The 18,985-nt window shown below is 57.7% G+C and overlaps 1 protein-coding gene across 6 annotated transcripts; it reads left to right on the top strand.

Moving 5' to 3' along the window:
- LRRC56 (leucine rich repeat containing 56) lies at nucleotides 1–18,806 on the top strand. Of its 6 annotated transcripts, none has more exons than XM_034645005.1 (13): nucleotides 1–112; nucleotides 1,782–2,031; nucleotides 2,507–2,697; nucleotides 6,273–6,360; nucleotides 7,036–7,096; nucleotides 14,506–14,602; nucleotides 14,675–14,875; nucleotides 15,662–15,845; nucleotides 16,238–16,405; nucleotides 16,486–16,550; nucleotides 16,763–16,905; nucleotides 17,101–17,234; nucleotides 18,463–18,806. In XM_034645005.1, the coding sequence occupies exons 3-13, from the start codon at nucleotides 2,521–2,523 to the stop codon at nucleotides 18,786–18,788; spliced, it is 1,644 nt and encodes a 547-aa protein (XP_034500896.1). In that variant the 5' UTR covers nucleotides 1–112; nucleotides 1,782–2,031; nucleotides 2,507–2,520; the 3' UTR covers nucleotides 18,789–18,806. The 6 variants fall into 6 exon arrangements, with proteins under 6 accessions (XP_034500896.1, XP_019665735.1, XP_034500898.1 ...); XM_019810176.2 differs by having other exon boundaries at nucleotides 30–112; nucleotides 1,958–2,031; XM_034645007.1 differs by lacking the exon at nucleotides 1–112 and having other exon boundaries at nucleotides 859–2,031; nucleotides 17,116–17,234.
- Nucleotides 18,807–18,985: the final 179 nt, after the last annotated feature.

Below are 18,985 nucleotides of genomic sequence, written 5' to 3'. Positions count from 1 at the left end.
GCCAAGGCGCCCAGGCCCCGCAACCCCGCCACCGGAAGAACGACCCCGAGTCGGAGTGAAGGCCAGGCAGCGGAAGGCGCCCAGGGCCGTGGCACCGAGACCGACCCCTCAGGTGAGAGCCAAGCACACCCTTGGACCTGGGGCCTCAGGCCTCGCTGTTACCTCCCCTGTGCCTGGGGGGAAACTGAGGCCGAGGACAGGTCCTAGGATGAAGCTGCAAAGCCAGTGGGAGACTCAGTGGTACCCCTAGATGTCCACTCTGCTCCTCCAGGGGCCCTGCCCACAACTCCTAGCTGCGCTCTGAAGGGTTCCCAGTCACCCGGATAGGAGGGACCCCTGGCCCTGCGGGGGAGAGGGAGGCAGGGACCCAGGGCCTGCTCTGGGAGTTTCCATAGTGGGGACCCGACAGAGGAGGGGAGGAGGCCCTGCCCTCTGAACCCCTCCCCTCCGAGGTGGAGGGGTGGAGGAGAGGAAAGGACCCAGAGAGCTGATGAACCAGACCAGGGGCTGGCATAACCTTGGGCTGTGGAGACAGAGAGGCCCCCAGGTGTCCTACTTGGGAGGTTTGTGGGGCTCCCAAAGTGTCAGGTCAGGGTGGAAGCAGGGCCAAGACAGTTCCAGCCAGTGCGTGAATGTGAGGGGACGGTGTTTTTCATGGGAGCTCCAGCCAACAACCCAGGCCCTGCTCCTTGGACCCTGAGACCTTTGGGCGAGATGGGACCAGTATGCTGGCCCTAGTCAGGGGTAGGACCTCTGGTCAGCTGCCATCAGGGACAGAATGAAAGGCAGTGGGCTTGGCCCTTAATGCTCCCCAAAGGCATCCTGGGGCTGCAGCCTGACTGGCGCATACACTCCCCATACCCCAAGGCTGACGGGCCTGGGATGGGGGTGAGCAGCATATTCCCAGGAGGCACGGTGGTGGGGTCCTCCTGCCAAGCTTGGGGCTTTTCATCAGCTGGAGAAATGCAGACAGCAGAGGGAACTTTTGGAAAGAAATCCTGGCTGGAAACGCCGTGAGTCTATATGTGGGGGCTCACCTGCATGGCCTTAACCTCCTTGGATCCGCAATGTACAGGTCACTTTCCAGATGAGGTCACTGAGGCACACAGAGCCCGGGCAGCTTGTCCCAGGGCTCAGCGGCCCCCTCCAGTGCCTATGTCAAAGCCCAGCTGGCCACTGCCCCAGCCCCAGGCATGAGGGAGAGGATGCATCTTGAACGTGTCCAGGGGGCTGAGAGATGAGAGCAGTGCTAGAATGTGCGTGTACCACACTCACTGATTCCTCCGGAGAGCAGTTGAGACCCCTCCTCTGTACATTATGGGCAAAGCAGGAAGCATCTTGCCTGCCCAGAACGCATATTGTCTTGGAGTGACATACTCACTCTAAAGAATGAGTTGTAGAACAGAGGACCATAGAAGGAGTCAGACTTACAAGGAAAGTAAATCCAGGAAGGGCAGGAGGGAATACAGGTGCAGTGGTCAGCGAGGCCTCAACACAAGTTGGAGGGAAGTGCCCAGAACATTCCAGGCAGACCCTAGAGATAATTCCAGGGTCTGGGGTCAGGCCAGGTGTCTGCATCTTTAAGGAGCAATGCCAGGTGAGCCTCATGCAGGCGTCCAGGGATATGCTGGACAACCTCCCTTGGAGCCTGGGGTGAGGGGCTCAGGAGGGACAGGGTGCCAGGGAGGCCAGCCCATGAGAGACAGTCCAGAGTGGCAGACCCGGGACCCCTTTTGGAGAGAGGATGGAGTCAGTCGCCACCTGACTGTCTTCCTCATCAGCCAGTCCAGGTCCCCCATCAGGATGATCAAAAGGACCTGACGGCCAGTGCCCACACTGACAGCCCTGACCACCTCCACACCTGACTTATTTCTGGGCCCTATGACCTCAGCCCTGCTTGTCCCAAGTCCCCTGGCACAGTGACCTGGCCAGGAGGCCACCCGACTCTCTGCTGCAGGTGCCACTTGAAGACACATGCTGTCCCCTTATCTGGATGTTTGACCCATGGTGGGAAGAGGCAGCTGCCTCCAGGTGAGGGGGCTCAGTGGGCATGGGGGGGTGGGGGGAATGCTTGAGAGCCTGGTCTTGGGCCCCCAGGCTTGGAGACCATTAGTGGAGACACATAGCACAGGGCCTGAGCCAATGGCTTGCTGCTGGTCACAGCTGACGAAGCAAACATGACCTAGGGCCAACTGGCCCCGCTCAGGCCCACAGCCTAGGCAGGACCTCAGATAGGGAAGCTTGGACCGAGCAGCCCTGTTGTGGACCCTGGAGGATAGGCAGAAACACAAGGAGGTGACCTGCCCAGACCTCAGTGGGGTGAGAGCTAAGGCTGAACGGGCGATGCAAGGGCCATCACAAGCCCCAGGCAGGCAGAGACTAAGTGAGGGAGAGCCCCATCAGAACCAGGCAGGGTGAGCCCCAAAGGCTTGCCGTGTGGGGTCCCAGCCAGGCTGCATCAGAGGAAGAACAAAGGCTTAGTAGCTTTGCCCTCTGCCTATCCTAGCAGGTTGGATGTGAATGGACCAGGCCTGGGACAGAGCCCACGGGCCTCGGCCAAACCCAGCCACTGTCCGAGTGCGGGAGCTGAGCTGGCCAGGCCTGCACAATCCCCGCCCACAGAGCAAGGACCCAGGCAGCCACAGGGACAGCCATGGCGAGCGGCTGGTAGAGGAGTACCTGTCACCTGCCCGACTGGTGAGTGCTAGGGGGCTGCGGGCTCAGGCCACAGGGGTCCGCATAGGGCACCATTGCAGGGCTGATGTCCAGCCTGCCCTTTGTCCTCAGCCCTCTTGGCCTTGCCTGGTGGATGGACGCTCTCGGCCCTGCTGTGCCCCCAGTACCTGCCCCACCCTCAGGGCCAACCCCCGGTGCTTGGTGATACAGATACCCCCAGGCACGCAGCACACCAAGGGAACGAGCCAGGCAGGAATTTCACAAGTATTTGCCGAGTAGGCCTTGTGTGCTGGGTCCATGCACCAGAGAAGCCCCTTGTTCGACCCGTTGTTCTGCTGGGAGGCAGGGCGTCAGACCATGCATGTGCATGGCACACAGAAGGTGCCAACTGCCAGGAACGAACGAAACCACAAGTAAAGTGGGGGAGCCCTGCCATCCAGGGCGGGCTGGTTAAGCAGGGGCCGTTCCAGGATCCCACTGACTGTGCCTGGGGCAGCTGGTGAAGGCTTTCTCCCAAACCTGGGGTGGGGTTTTGCTGCCGCCCCTCACTGCCACCCTGCAGCCCACCAGGATATGCAGAGCCCTCTTGACTCCCAATTCCCACCCAGCAACTCCACACCTCACCCACTGTTGGCCATGCTAAGGGGGCAGGCCCCACCGGGTACAGGCACTGCCCAGGTAGCCCTCAGGCCCACACCTACCCTGCACAAGGACCCCTCCCCTTGGAGACCCTATGGTGACATGCTCACCAGCATGCAGAGGGGAGCCTGGCTGCCCGAGGTCTCTGCCCGCCTTCCTGACCAACTAACTCACAGAAGCATCTGCACCACCTGGTCAGTGACGGCAGAAGGGACACTCCTGCCAGGCCCCCATCCCCAGGCTCCAAATTGGCTCCTCTGTGCATGCGGCCCTCCAGCCAGGCCTGTGGGCCCATATCTTCCCCGTGTCTTGGTCCAGCATGGAGCACATCAGGACAGACCTCCCACCAGCTCAGCAGCCCCCCACACTACCCTGGGGGACAGAGACAGACCCACAGCTGCAGGCCACCTCTGTACCAGCCAGCTCTGGGGTCCTGTGTCCCTCTGCACATATGAGGTCTAGATTTAGACACAGAAGGTGGGCTTGCTGGAGGGGCCGGTGTGCACAGAGCTCAGGGCAGTGCCCCTGTCTCAGGCCCTCTTGGGGCCACAGGGAGAACAGGCTGCACTGACAACAGCCTGACCCTGAGAGGGGACTCTGGGCCCTGGCCAGCCTGTGCACAGAGCTGTCGTCTCCTCTGCTGGACAGAGCAGCTGGCTGGGGACAGAGCTCCCCGCCCCGGATAGCAGGACAGGAAGGGTCCAGCCTGGCCATGCCAGGAGTGCCGGGAGCAGGGTGCAGCAGGTAGGGCAGGGACCCCCACCGCATCCTGGCTGGACCTGAAGGTGGACCTAGCCTTGTCACCCACCCAGTACCATACCGCAGGAGCCAGGCCAGGAGCCGCGACATCCCTGGTGCTCACTGGAATCTGTGCTTCGCCTCCTTTCCGTTGTGTGTTCATTTGTGGGAGGCAGTGCCCAACAGGGAGTGGTTTTGGAGGGGCGTGTATGGTCACTGTGTCTTCCTCAGACAGTTGGTGTGTTACCCCCCCGGAGATGTCCAGTCACACAGAAGGCCTTGTACAGCCTGGGATCCCTACAAAATCAGGCCAGTTGGGGTGCAAACAGTATCATGCATTTGTCTCCTCAGATCCACATGGACGCCCCTCGTCATCCTCAGGGCAGCGCCCACCTCAGGCTGCTGCTGTGGGAATCCCCCAGCAGTCCCTGGCAGGCCTCCTTCCCCAACACCTTGGCCTGGAGGGTCTCTGTATCCTGTATGTCATCTGTGGTCACATAATCTGACCACAAACCACCCAGACTCTGGCTCGAACAACAGGTGGCTGTCCTCAGCTTGGGGTCTGCACAGTGGGTCCCACTGGGATCCAGGCTAAGGGGCCACATGGGGCTGCCCCACTCGTGGGCGACACCTGGGGGTAAGCAGCAGGTGGACCACAGGTGCACACTTGAGGACTCCCTTGGCCAAGCCCAGCACGGACAAGGCCACCTGCTCTGGGGTCTGTGTTGTCACTGGCCGGGGAACGGACGCACGGTTCTAATTCAGGGGAGGAATGACAAGTATGAGCACTGGCCCACCTGCCTCCACATCCAGAGCCTTCACACCCCCCAAGTCCCCACTAACTGCACATCAGGTGAGTCCAGCATCCTGGGAGAAAATGTTTGCATTGCGCACATCCAAAGAAGGACTTGTCCATTAGACCAGGCAAGCATGAAGACCAGTGTGGCCCCCACAGCCATCCTGCAAGGTGGGAACAGCAGGGTAACTCACCAGCCTCTCCATCTTGGGAAGGGGATCAGGAGACGCTGACACCCACTGGAAAAATGTTTGAGGGCCCCATGCTGGGAACACACTTTAATTAGAGATTGCTCTGTCCCTGTGTGGCTTCCGTCCATCCTGGGACCTCCTTCCTTCTCCACCTGGCTCCTGGCTGGAGAACATGGCCTCAAACACTGTCATTTCGGACGATCTCCGTGAACCCCAGTCCAGGCCACAGTGAGCTGGTGATCAGGGGTCCACAACCACACATGCTTTTCAACGTGGTAGAGTCCAGTCGCTGCCAGGTGCCAAGAGCCATACCTGCGACGGTGTCTGGACACATTTCTCTCTGCAGACTCAGTCACTGAAAACGGGGTCGCCAGCTTCCCGGAGACCTCCCCTGAGAACCCCAGAGCCTCTGCGGGTGTAGTGGGCACGGAGCAACCTGGCTTGCTCCCCGAGACGGACTCACTGGGTCATCCTACCTACAAACCTTCTCAGCTTTTTCTTCGGCTGATTGGAATTGAGAGACCGCTTTATTTTCCAGACCCACGGGTTCCAAATCTCCTGGGCTCTCTCCCTTCCCTCTGAACCCCACGTCCCACAGCACCTTATCAAGCACAGCCAAGCTCACTCCACCCACATCGTGCTGGCACCTCTCTGCTCAATGTGACAGGTTCCTCATGCACGTTTTCTGCCATCCAGCCCACCCCAGGAGATGGTCTCAGGAGACATACCATCGCCGCAGGACGAGGGTGTCTGTCTTTCAGCCCCAGCAGCACTCACATCAGCCCCAACCCAGTCCTAAATCCAACATCACACCGTTGAGGTGTTCTGCTGTGGGAGCTATTAGAACAGCATCTAGGTCCCAAGTTTTGTGTGAATCAGCTATTGGGGCAATGATGCTATGTAACAAACAATCCCTCCAACTCCGTAGCTTATAGTCTTAAGCGTCCACAGGTCCGAGGAGGCTGTGGTTCAGCCATGCTCAGCAGAGCTGGGGTCCACGCTATGGGCTGTGTGGGGTCTGTCCCATGGGTCTCATTTGGACACTGGCACCCTGCAGGCCCTACTCTGCAAATGGGCCCACCAGCCAAAGCCATCCATGGCTAAGGCCAGCATAGATGAGGCAGGGAAATGTCTGCCACCTGTCCCAGCCCCACAGCCAAAGGCAGAGACATCACTGGGAGGGAGTGACCACTGTCCAGTCCCCAGGGATGACTCTTCATCGATTTCTGCAGCGGGCCCTGGCCCAGGTAGATGACCTTGGACTGGTGAACATGCTGGAGATGTGTGTCAACACCCGTGAGAGCAGCCTGGGGAACTTTGGTGAGAGCCCCTCCCTGTCCACACCCCACCACCGGCAAGCCCAGACTTCTTTCTGAGGGCCCATCTGTTTCAGTGCTGCCAGCCAGGCTCTGGTCTTTGCACCACTGCACCCCACGAGCCTGCCGTGCACCCTACAAGTCTGTCCTGTGCCCCGCAGGCCCATCCTGCACCCCTCTTTAAGGGATCAAGACTGTCCCACAGGGTCAGTGCCCTGTTCTTCCAAGGAGTCTAACTCAGAACACTTTGCCAGGGGCTTTGGGGTGCACGGGGCCCCAGCTAGGGGGTTCCTGTGCTCTGGTACCCAGTGCTGCGAGCTGATGGAGGTTATGGTCTGGGGTGCCCATGGCTAGGTCTGGCATGTGGCTCAGGGGCAGGACCCAAGCCGCGGTGGCCCCCCCCGCGACAGTGAGGCTCCCCTCCTCCACGCAGACTCCCGGAGTCCAGTGGCCTCTTGGCCTTCCGGGTGGCTCGGTCTGCTCAGGTGCACCTTCTGCACGTGCCCCGTGTGCCTCTCCACTTGAGGCAGGCCGCAGATGTAAGCGCAGGGCCCTGGGGCTGCACTAGGGCTCCGGGCAGCCGTGGCGCCGCAGGGGCCCAGGGGCACTGACGAGGGTGCAGAGAGGTGAGGGAGGGCGTGAGGCTCTGTCACCCACCTGTCTCTCCTGTGGCGCACAGGGGTGCACCTGCCCAACCTCAACCAGCTGAAGCTGAACGGCAGCTGCGTGGGCTCCGTGAGGTGAGTGCCCCTCTAGGGCGTGGGGCGGGGGGAGCGTCCCCATGGAGAGGCTCCCGGGTGTCCTACTGTCTCCAGCTCCCAGCCCTAATGCCCACCCTTCCAGCCTGACTCTGGTACATGTAGCTCGTGTCCCCTACCCCCCGCTGGGTGGAGGCCCCTGCTGAGGGTGACCCGTGCCACCCAGAGCCTGTGGTCGGGGTCAGGCCGGTCACACCAGGTCATGTGGCTGACCGTGGGGTGCCTGGAAGCGTTTCCAGCCAACAAGGGGTCTCTGGCGGGTGCCCCAACACTGCCAAGCTTTCAGGGTTTGGGCATCCAAACCCCCTACCGCTGGGGCTGGGGGCCTGGGGGTCATGCTGGTGCCCACCAGCCCTCGTGTCCAGAAGAATAGCAGATGAGCATGGCCTCACATAAAACACAGCAACGCTTGAATAATCGACCTAAAAGACAAAATTCAAAACTAAGGACAGGTTCATGTCCTTTGTTTACCTCATTGGCTGCAAAGAACAAAGCCAAAGTAATACCAGACCATTTAGGTAGTCTAGCAAGATGGGTTGCACGAAAGCACTGCTGCTGTGGGACAGCTGCTTGGCCCAGTCGGTTAAGCATCTGACTCTCCATTTCAGCTCAGGTTCATGATCTCAGGGTCCTGGGATGGAGTCCCATATGGGGCTCCCTGCTCAGCGGGGGGTCTGCTTCTCCCTCTCCCCCTGCCCCTAACCCTGCTTGTGCGCTCTCTCTCTCTCTCTGACAAATAAATACATAAAGTCTTTTAAAAAATCAAAAAGAATTTAATAAAACACTGAAAGATCTGGAAACGGAAGCAAAGAAAGTTGGAAGACCACGTGGCCCTCAGTGCGTGGCCCCAAGACCCAGAGCAGAGAAGCGGCTCGCGGGGCTGCCACCTGACAGGCGCCCCCGCGTCTGCACGGGAAGGTCTGGAAACGGGGGTTCAGAGACACACCTTGCATGCGCGGTTAAGCAGTGTTCTGACAGAGAGCTTAACAAAGACGAAAAATCATATGTATTCCTTCCTTGTTAAGGCGTTCAAATTAGCACGACGACGAATAAGGCACATGAAGATTATAAAGAGAGTGGAAGGTGCTATAAAACTCTAAAATTAACAAATATGACCCACCATTTGTGACAACACAAAATATTCAATTCCAAGAAAAATGATTAGATCATAAATCACAAGAAAACATGTTCTGTCCCTTGGTGACAACAGTGACAGACAACGAGTCTCGGAGTTCTTTCTGTTATCAAATCCTGAAACTTGGCCACAGGACATTTGCTAATGTCCATGGGTTGAAGGTGGACGAAAGTTGGTAAAAGGAAACTAATTAGATATGACAGTCCAGTAAACTCCTATTACGACATAGCTGATAACAGCCGTACTCAGGACATTAAAATCTCAGGCAGGAGGGCTGGCCCAGTCGGAGGGGCGCGCAGCTCTGGATCTCAGGGTCTGGAGTTTGAGCCCCGTGTTGGGCGTAGCGATTACTTAAAAAAATAAAAATAAAATAAAATCTCAGGCAGTATCTTAAGGACTGGGAAATAATTTTAAAATCTGTCCATGGAGGGGCGCCTGGGTGGCACAGCGGTTAAGCGTCTGCCTTCGGCTCAGGGCGTGATCCCAGCGTTATGATCGAGCCCCACATCAGGCTCCTCCGCTATGAGCCTGCTTCTCCCTCTCCCACTCCCCCTGCCTTGTGTTCCCTCTCTCGCTGGCTGTCTCTATCTCTGTCAAATAAATAAAATCTTTAAAAAATAAAATAAAATAAAATAAAATAAAATAAAATAAAATCTGTCCATGGGAAGCTGAGAGCGAGTTCGGCACCGGCTAGCATGGAGAACTTTCCACTCAGTGGAGCCGGCTTCCGGACAGCCGCGGACGCGGGAGGCTTCGCCCGGGCCGCAGAGCACCAGAGCAGCCGTTCCTTAGTACCAGCTGTGTGGGAGGCAGCCCACTAACAGGTTGTTCACTCCTGCTTACCCGCGTACATTTCTCCCACTACTGAAAACGTCAAGTCTTGCTTCGTACGCCTTGTACTAATTCTTCAGGTGGCTTCTGTCTTTTTCTTGCTTTCTGGCTCTTGCGTAGGCTGAGTGTGGTTTAGTCTTGCAAGGTGCCTCCCCCTGCCTCCTCCCGCTAACCCGGGCTGTGGCGGCCTTCACTTGAAAAGAAACCCTTTGTTTTGATATTCCATCAATTCTGGTTGGTGATTTGGGTCGTATTTAGGGGCTATATTCTACTTTTTTTCTTATTCACTTTTAGGGTCTCACCTTTTACTTTCAGGTCTTTAATCCAACTTACCTGTGAGGTCACCTTCAATCATGGCATGAAGTTGGGACCCAGTTTTGCTTCCTGCCATGTAGTAAGTCTGTTTTCCCAACATCATCTACCCAGCAATCCCGATTCCCTGCTGATGGTGGTACGACTCTGCCGTTTAGGGGACCACGTGTGGCCGTGACTGTGGGAGCTCTCTGCCCCATCTGTCAGTCTGTTCCTGCCCCAGGGCCGCACTTCTCACTGGTACGTCTTTGTGTTCCTTGGTTCATGTCTGATACCCTCATCTTAGTCTTCCTTCTCCCAAAATGACCTAGCTATTCCTGAACACTTCTTGCATTTGAAGTTTACGAACTGTTGGTTGGGTTTCACACACAGGACTCTTTCTGAAATGCTCTCTTGTAATTAAAAACTTCCATGTGTCAATATGGGTTATTTGCTAAGTCATCTACATTCATGAATATGATAATCACTCTCCATTCATGTGTTTTTACATCTTTAACAGAGTCTTTACACTTGCCTATAAAGTTTGTTATAAGTTAGAATGCTGTCAGTTAGATTTGAGCTGCAAGTTACAGAAACCTACGACCTAGAACGCATATCTAGGCCAAACCTGGTTCTAAACCCTGAAGACGCGTCAGTGACCAGAACAGACAAGAGCCTCTGTCCCCGTGGAGCCCACGGGAAGCCCAGCATTGGTCTTGGGGTCAGGTTCATTCAGCCGGTCTCCCCACAGCGTTGTGACCCTCTGTCCTCACCATGTCCCCTCCCAGCCCCTGCTGGCTTCCGCAGGCACTGGCGGACTGAGGGAGCGTGTTAGATTTCCAGGGCTGCTGAACAGAGCCCCACGAATGGGGTGGCCTGAGCGGCAGAAGGTGGAGGCCGGAAGTCAGGATCGCGGTGGACGGCGTTGGCTCCTTCTGAGGCTGTGAGCGAGAAGGGTTTCACTCCCCTCTCCTCCTGCGGGACTTTGCTGGCGATCTTCGGCGTTCCTGGGCTTGTAGACTCAGGAGCCCAATCTCTGCCTTCATGTGCACATGGCATTCCCCCTGTGTCTGTGTCCACAGGTCCCCGTTTCATACTGACACCAGATGGCATCTGTGCCCACCCACTGCAGTGTGAGCTCATCTTAACTAATTACATCTGCAACAACTACGCTCCAGATAGGGTCACGTTCTGGGTGCTGGGGGTCAGGACGTTAACATATGCATGTTGGTGGGGGGTGGCGCACAATTCATCCTGTAACAGGGAGTGCGCCGTCCTGCGTCCACCGGTAAGAACAAGCAGGGTCCTGCATTCTTCCTCCATTTCTTTGGGCAGAACTGTAGCGTGTATGCACTCTACTAGCCACCGGGAGGAGGACGGAATGGGGATAGGCTCGGGCTAACCAGGACCCACCTCCCCACCTGCCCCACTGTGCCTTGGAACAGGGCAGGACACCGGCCCCCCGGGAAGCCAGAGCTCCCTGAAACCAGAACGAAAATAATGCCCACACATTTATAGTGTTTTTATAATCTTGAACAAGGTCCTGTTCCTATTGTATTTTCTGGTGGATTATTACAAGTGTAGAGAAACGTTATGTTGATTTAGAACATATTTTTAAATCATGAAGCACGGTTGAGTTTTACACATGGGTCTTGTATCTGGCAATACTGTGTCTTTATTTTCGCCTTAGCAATACCACGAAACTCATAGTAATTCAAATAGTTTGTTAACTCCGCTGGGGTTTCTGTTTTGAGGAGGGTATTACCAGCATGTGATGAGGCTTGTCTTTCACTCCCAGCGCTCATGCTTCTTGTTCTTACCTTCTAGCACCGGTTTTCAGTAGCAGCGAGACGCAGCGGGCACTCTCGGTCTGTCTTTTATCTGAATGGGTGCGCATCTGGGTCTCTGGGCCGTCAACGTGGCCAGAAAGCGGTAGCTCCCCTCTAGGCTGTCAATGCACGGGACTCCATCGCGCTGCGTTACAAGCGCCGGAACACTGAAATACCATTTGCTGGGCGTTTGCACGCCCGTGTTCATGCGGGTCACCCCGCGGCCCCGGGGCATTGTGCTCCTCGGGTTCTGGGATCAACACGGCCGACCCCTGGGCTGCCTCTTCCTCTCCTTGCTCTTTTAGGCTGCTCTCATTTTGAAGGTTCTTGTATAAGAAATTGTTGTGGAAGATCGAGAGTGTCTAGTCCATGATGGCTAATTAGAACCTACTTTTAAAACCAGTCCAGATCTGAGGACTTAGAGGGTGGGGGAGCCAGCATCCAGTTCCCTGTTTCTTTGGGTGCCGGCTTTATCTAGGGTTTCAGAAATGTTGGCGTGACTTTGTTTATAGTGGGCTTCTATTTTTCTTTAATTGCTGCTCTGGCTCTAACGGTTCTTCTTCTGAAGTCGTGTGTATTTATTTGTACTCTCTCCTTATCTGTCGTCAGTCTTGCTGGCGACTGTCCGTTCATGTCTTGAAGGACCTGCTCTGGGCTCTGTTAGTCTTCTCGATGAGCCATCTGCTTGCTGCTACTTTCATCCTCATCTTTATTAGGTCTTTTCTTCTTGTTCTTTTTGCAACTTGCTGCTGTTCTTTTTGTAGCTCCTTGAGCTAAATGCTCAGCTTAATTGTTGTAATCCTTACAGGTTTTTTGGATAAATGTATTTAAAGATGTAAATTTCTCTTTATGTACAGCCTTAGGCAGGGTTCACAAATTTTGTATCCTTTGTTGTTGTGATTTGTTCTAAATATCTGGTAATTTTCCTACTTAATCTGAGATGAGGCAAAATCTACTAGTTACTCCCCAATCTTTATTCTTCTATAAAAAGAGGTCTCCCCACTTTTAGCCGGGCACAAAGCACCCAGTCTCCGCTGCAGCCGGGTGTGAACCACAGACTCTGGAAACAGATGGGATGAAACAATCACACCAGCTCAGAAATGAAGACAAACTTGGACGAAATACTGCAGGACAGCAGTCAGGGGATTGCACGGGAAGACAGGGACAGTAACCACGAGCACAGCTCATCGTCCACGAGTGGAGTCTAGAAGCGAGCGTGAGATGGGCGGCAGATAGAGGGTCTGACACGTGCACAACTGCGATCACTGCAGAAGGAAACCGAAATTCTAGAACAGAAGGAAGACTTAAAGAAACCTCATCAGACATAAAAGACTTTCAACCACAGACAAAGAAAAAATCGAAAGTGACCCGCCAACCCTGAAGTGCACCCTGATAGAGTTACCGACGTGAAGATGAGATTTGGAGGCCGCCGAGGAAACAGACCACCTCTTCCTTTAAGAAGAAGGGGAATGAAGTTTTCCTCAGACTTCTCCATGGAGAAGCCAGAAGACAGGACCATGGAAAGAAGGCGTGAACCGAGACTTTCACACCCAGCCAGCGTCTCTGAATGAGTTAGAGATCAAGGAAAACAGTCTAACAGCTCTTGAAGACATCACGAGACACAAATTTCAGCCAATTAAGAGCTGATGGGGAAGTCCACTCACAGCAGCAGGCTGGGGATACACGTGGCGTCTTCATAACTGAGAGGCAGAGACTAAGGTGGTCTGGAGGTTAGGGGACTCTGGCCGGGTGGAAGGGTGGGTCATCCCCACGGCAAGCGTGTGCACCAGAAGAGGGCCCTGAGGATGTCATCGTATGTCACGTGGATGAAAGGAGTTGACAAGCAGAGGTGCACCTAAGCAGGGGGAAGGGCAAGGGCCCAGTCCCCAGGCGCGAAAACGCAGGGTGCGCGTGGGGAACACAGGGAGACCACCGCGGCAGGAACGGGGAGACCCGGCAGCCCGCCCCGCAGGCAGCCGCACGTGCAAGCGTGGGAGTCACGCACGGGTCCACTCCACCCCCAGCGACTGGCCCCCACCATCAGCTCATGCGCCGGCAGGGAAGCCCCCCACACCAGGGCCCCCAGTGGCCCTTCCAAGCAGGATGCCACACTCTCACTCCCAACTTGAATGCCAAGAAGCTATTAACAGTATAATCAGAAATATTAGGGTCCCTGCAGCGCAAAAGGAAAAGGCCAAAACAAAGATTCGAAGAGGAGACCGGACAATGCAGGGAGGGTAGTAAACCTGGAATCCGGACTTCTTCAACAAATACTCTGAGAGACAGAAGGTGTGGCTTCTCCGTATCTTCAAAACAAGAAGAGCATGCCGTGAAAATGGGTCAGAGAGCCATGAAGACACTTCAGAATCCGACTCATGACGACCGACATAGAAATGTCAGGAGCAAGGTTGGAATGAGGAAATCTCCCGGAAAACAGAAGGAAAGGCAACAACATGTAAAGGGGACAGAGAAGACAAGAGTACAGGGGTCATTCTTAGAGGACCAACACGGGAGCCGTAAAGCTCCATATGTGAGAACAGGGAACAAGGGAACACGGGCAGGGAAAATGCAAAAGAAATACCATTAAGACCATCCCAGAAGCCAACTGAAAGGATCTGAACACTGGGCCCATGCCCCATCAGGGGACACTAAGGACAAGAGGACCCCATAGGCAGAGGCGGGGCCCAGAGGGCCCTGGCCTGCCCGTCTGCAGGGGAGAGGCAGGCAGAGGGAGGGTGACGAGTCCAGGGCTTGGGCAAGGGACTGGCTGTGGGCAGGGGTGGAGGAGGTCTTGCAGGCAGAGCTGGCTGGTGGAGGGGCTGTAATGTGGGGAAGCCATCCACAAGAAAGGCCAAAGAGAGACAGGAAGGGAGAAGCGCCTGGGGCTGACCCCACTGGGGAAGGGGCTGCCTTGCGCACCCCCATTGCAGCGAGCAGTAGGTGGGGCCCAGCCAGCGGTCCAGCATGGGCAGCACCCCTCCCAACCCTGCCTCCACCCCCCACCCAACCCCACCCCACCCTGCCAGCCTTGGGCCCTCCAGGGGCAGGGGAAGTTGGATATTGCCTGTGTTGGAGACCAGGAGGCTGTGGCAAGGAGGGAATGCAGGGAGGCAGGGGGCTCTGGGGCCCCTTCCTCAGCCTGGAGGCTGCCACACAGGAGCCACAGGTCACGGGCACCCCTGCACCTGGAAAGAGACAGATGTGGGTGGTGGAAGGGCACGAGGCGCAGGCACAGGACCTTCACGGACACAGACCTGGCCCTCCAGCCCAAGACAGTGCTGACCAGCCAACCCTGCCCTCTACAGAGACCTGGGCACTTCCCTGGGCCACTTGCAGGTGCTGTGGCTGGCTCGCTGCGGCCTGACCGACCTGGATGGTATTGGCTCCTTCCTGGCCCTGAAGGTGGGTCTGGGGTGCCCTGGGGTGGGGAGAGGGTGCCAGGCCAAGCCCTAGCGGAGCCCCCTGCTGCCCCAGGAACTCTACGTCTCCTACAACAACATCTCAGACCTGAGTCCGCTGTGCCTGCTGGAGCGGCTGGAGGTGCTGGACCTGGAGGGCAATAGCGTAGAGGACCTGGGGCAGGTGCGCTACCTGCAGCTGTGCCCCAGGCTGGCCACACTCACCCTGGAGGGCAACCTGGTGTGCCTGCGGCCAGGGCCCAGCCCTTCTAATAAGGTGCGTATGCTGGGCACCCAGGCAGCACATGCGCGGGACAGGGAGGCACTCTGTGGCCCTCCTGAGGTCCCAGGGGCCTCTCTGCCCAGCTGGGCTCTGGGCATGTCCAGGCTGGGCAACGGGAGCATTCCCAGAGCACATCTCCGAGGCACAGCCTGCCTGCACCCTGTGCCTTGTTTACCATGAGCTCATTCTCTCGTATCGCTGGAGACCTTCTGGGCCCGGACCAGACCCCACGGGGTCCCACAGGGCCACGGGCACACACGCCATGCCCCCCAGCCCATAATGCACCCCCGTGAAGTCTGTTCAGTCTGCCCATGGCATCTCTCTCTCTCTCTCTCTCACACACACACACACACACCCATGCAGGCCCAGTCCAAAGCCCCCCCCATCCCCCACAGGCCTGGGCGTGCCCTGGGTGGGAATGCACTCGTATATTGTGGGCCCGTGCACATCTGGAGCTCACACTTCCCACCCTGCTAGCTCTGCACACTGGGCCCGGTGTACAGTGACTGCCCAACGGGGCCACAGCTCTGAGCTCAGGGCAGCCCCGCAGGCCAGGCTGCGAGCCTAGAGAGTGAGATCACATCATGGGTGAGAGCCCGGGGTCCCCACAGTCCCTGCTGGCCCAGCGTGACGCAGGCCAGCCCTGGCAGGGTGGGGCAGAATCGCCAACCCTTAGCTCCGCTGCCTTGCCCCACAGAGGGTCTGGAGAAAGTAGCCACAGGATAGGGACAGCCTGAAGGGCCCACTGGACCCAGGCCTGCCACATCCTCCACCTTGCAGGTGCCCCAGGGCTACAACTATCGGGCAGAGGTGAGGAAGCTCATCCCCCAGCTACAGGTCCTGGATGAGGTACCAGCCACACACACAGGCCTGCCGGCCTCCCGGAAGCTGGACCAGGACTGGCTCATGGTGAAGGAGGCCATCAAGGAAGGCAGTGTCTTGGATGGCCTGCTCCCTGGGCTGGGTATGGCAGCCACTCACCAGCCCTCTGGCAAGGGCTGACCCCCCCAGCCTGGAGACTTTACTGACTGAGCCCCAGAAGAGGCCGCCACCCCCCACCATCCCCAGGAAGAGAGCTCTGTACCCGCAGCACCCCCCTAGCCCTCTCAGAGATGGAGAGCCCCATCTCATATCCCTTCCCGGCATTAACCTTTTCTCCCCAGAGCCCTGCACACCTGCCCCCAGGCCAGGATAACCTCTCTGTGAGCACCGGTTGGTGGGGCATGGGCGTCCAGACACACATGTTGGGTGGCAGGGGTCCCTGGTCTGTGGACAGTTCTGGTGAGGGGGGTGGGGGCTCTTGGGCTGGTCAGCTGGCATGGGTTTCCATGACCTCTGATTGTGACCCTCGGGCAGGTCATCCCCACGGAGCCCCCATTCAGAGACTCAGCTCCTTGCCTGAGACCCAGCCATGGGCCCCCAGGCCATGGCCCCTCTCCCTACTGGTCACTGGGGGTCCCCTGCCTGAAAGCCTGCTTCCCAAGGACCCAGCTCCAGAGGATGACACCAGCAACCTCACCCATGGTAACTACCCCATCTCAGCACGAAGCTGACGCCGCAGCCCCTCAACCCTAAACCAGACCGAGCCCCCCCCTCTTCTTTAGGTGCCAGCCGAGTCCTCTGTGGGAATCCCACCAAAGGCCTGCGGGAGCGTCGACACCAGTGCCAGGTAGGCCCTGCCACCCACAGCTGGTTCAGGACTCCAGAACTAACACCGAGGACCGCTGTCCTGGCCCGACAGTACCCTGCCCCACAGCCATTGCTGGCCAGAGGCCCCAGCTCTCTCACACCCTCCACAGACAGATAAGTCCTTCTATCTTCAGGGGACTCCCCACCCAGCCCACTTGAAGGCTGTGCCAAACCAGCCCTCTCTCTCCCCAGGCCTGGGCAGTGCCGGAACAGCTGCCCCCACACAGGCTGAAGGACCTGGCTGCTAGTGCCTCCAGCCCAGGGTCTGATCCTACAGATAGCAGTGACCTCCTGGCCTTGGCTAGGCTGCCGGCCTGCAGGGAGCTGCGCCTGCGGTGAGTGCCCCCACCCCAACCGAGACCTACCACTGCATGTTGTTTGGTGGGAGGTCATGGCTGGGGACTGCCTTGGTACCCAGGTTGGCTGGAGGAGCTGGCCATGGGAGCCTGAGGCTGGGGCATCATCCCAGGGGCACCCTTATTTGGGATTGGCTCGAAGGGCAGATCTGCAACCCCCTCCCCCCACTCTAGCCTCCTCCCTGGTAGGTCCCTGGAGGCCCAGCAGGAAGGTGCCACGGCCCCCTGGGGCACACGGAGGGGCCCTGAAGAGCAAGAGGACAAGTCGAGGCCCAAGACTCCCTCCAGTGCCCTATGCCTGGCCCCAGGTATTGAGAGTGACCCCACACACTGCCCCAGACCAGCGTTCATCAGCTTGGGCCCCCTTCCTCAGCTGAAGAGGGGCTGTAACAGACAGGTCCTCTCCTGAGGGGGGGCGTGCTTACACTCAAGAGGTTCCAATCCCAAGTCCTCCTCCCTGAGCCCATAGGATCATAAGGCCACAGGAGCTGGACAGAGGGGGGTTGTGAGCAGGGAGTCTGGACTAAAAGAGAGGGCAGGGTGGCAGGCCACTGGGCAGAGAGCAGGGCACACGCCAATGGAGAGAGAGGCCACCAGATGGGCCAGGAGACTACGGCAGGGAAGGTCCTGCCCTTAACCTGTGCACGGGGCCTGTACTGGGTTCAGGACACTGGCTTCAGAGTGACGGTGGCTGAGTGGAACAAACAGAAGGGACTGCAAGGCAGAGAGACCCCTTAGCCAGCAGGGCCCAGGGAGGCTTCCTAGAAGAAGGGTCTGAACTGACTGGTAGAACTAAGTAGGCAAGCCTGGGAAGGGGCCTTGTAAGCAGGGGCGACAGGTATACAGGCTTAAAGGCTGGCTGAATGACCCTCCTGTGCGTTTGGGAGTCAAAAGGGCTAGGATGGAACAGGGACATGACAGGCAAAACCTCTGCCTTCCATGGGCTGGCAGGTTCCTGGAGGGGAAGGGCCAGAGAGGGTGGGCCCTAGACCAGCTAGTCGAGAGCTGTCAACTACTGGTGGGGGGGGGTTGAGGGAGAACAGGCAGGGCAGGCAGGTGGAGGAGTGACAGACAGTGGGGACTCAGGGAAAAAAGGGGTACCAGGGCCTCCCACTCCAGGCCCGGTCCAGGTAAGCACGGGGTGACTAGGGCCATACCGCCCAGTTTGCCCTGGGTGGGGGGAAGGTGCCAGGGGCTCACTCTATAGCAGAGGTTTAGGACCTGGCCGGGGACCACCCTTGGGGATGGGATCCAGTGACCCAAAGCCAGAGCTCAGGCTTTATGGCCTCTGCATCCCCAGAGGTGAGTCTGGCCTCAGCAACTATCAGAAGTCACAGGGCTGCAGGGACACAGCTTCCCAGGGGACCACAGGAAGTGGAAGAGAGGGATGCTGCCTATCGGGGGGTGTGTGTGTGTGTGAAGGGCTAAGGGGAAGAACCACAGTGGACACTGCCACCTTGCCTGTGGTGACCTCCACCCCACCTAGTGATCCCTATGGGGCCGTTGTCTGACAAGCTGTCTTTCCTTGTTCTCCAGAGCCTTCCAGGACCTTGGGCTGTAGCCTGACCCCCTCTCCCCCCAAGATGCCCATGCCTGCTGATTCTAGCAACAGCTACTGGGGGTCCACAGGCCTGCAGTTCCGGAGGCGGAGGCTCAGAGCCCTGTGTAGCTTAGGGCCTGGCCTAGGGCAGGGACTGGCTACAGTGACGGCTCTGACAGCCCTGGAGGTGACCTCAGGCTCAAGCCCTCGAGCCCAAGGATGTCCAGGCCCAAAGCCAGCACCAGATCCAGCAATTAGACCCCCTGGCCTCCGATGCATGCCACACCTGAACCCTATCACCCCAGCCCAATCCCACCCCTAGTGTAATCCCCCACCTACTGCCAAGCTGGCCTGGACTGCGGGCCAAGGAGCCCCAGTGTGGTCGTGGGAGCCCCATGGGAACTCTGGCTCCATGGAACCCAGAGCATCTTGGGGGGGGTGTTGGGGGATGGGTCATAGGCTTGACATAGGAGAGACCCTTCTTGGTGGAGGGGAGTCGGGGGTTGGGATCGCCAGCGG

This window comes from Ailuropoda melanoleuca, chromosome 16, assembly GCF_002007445.2.
Source record: "Ailuropoda melanoleuca isolate Jingjing chromosome 16, ASM200744v2, whole genome shotgun sequence".
NCBI lineage: Eukaryota > Metazoa > Chordata > Mammalia > Carnivora > Ursidae > Ailuropoda > Ailuropoda melanoleuca.
This window is presented reverse-complemented; position numbering and strand designations above follow the sequence as displayed.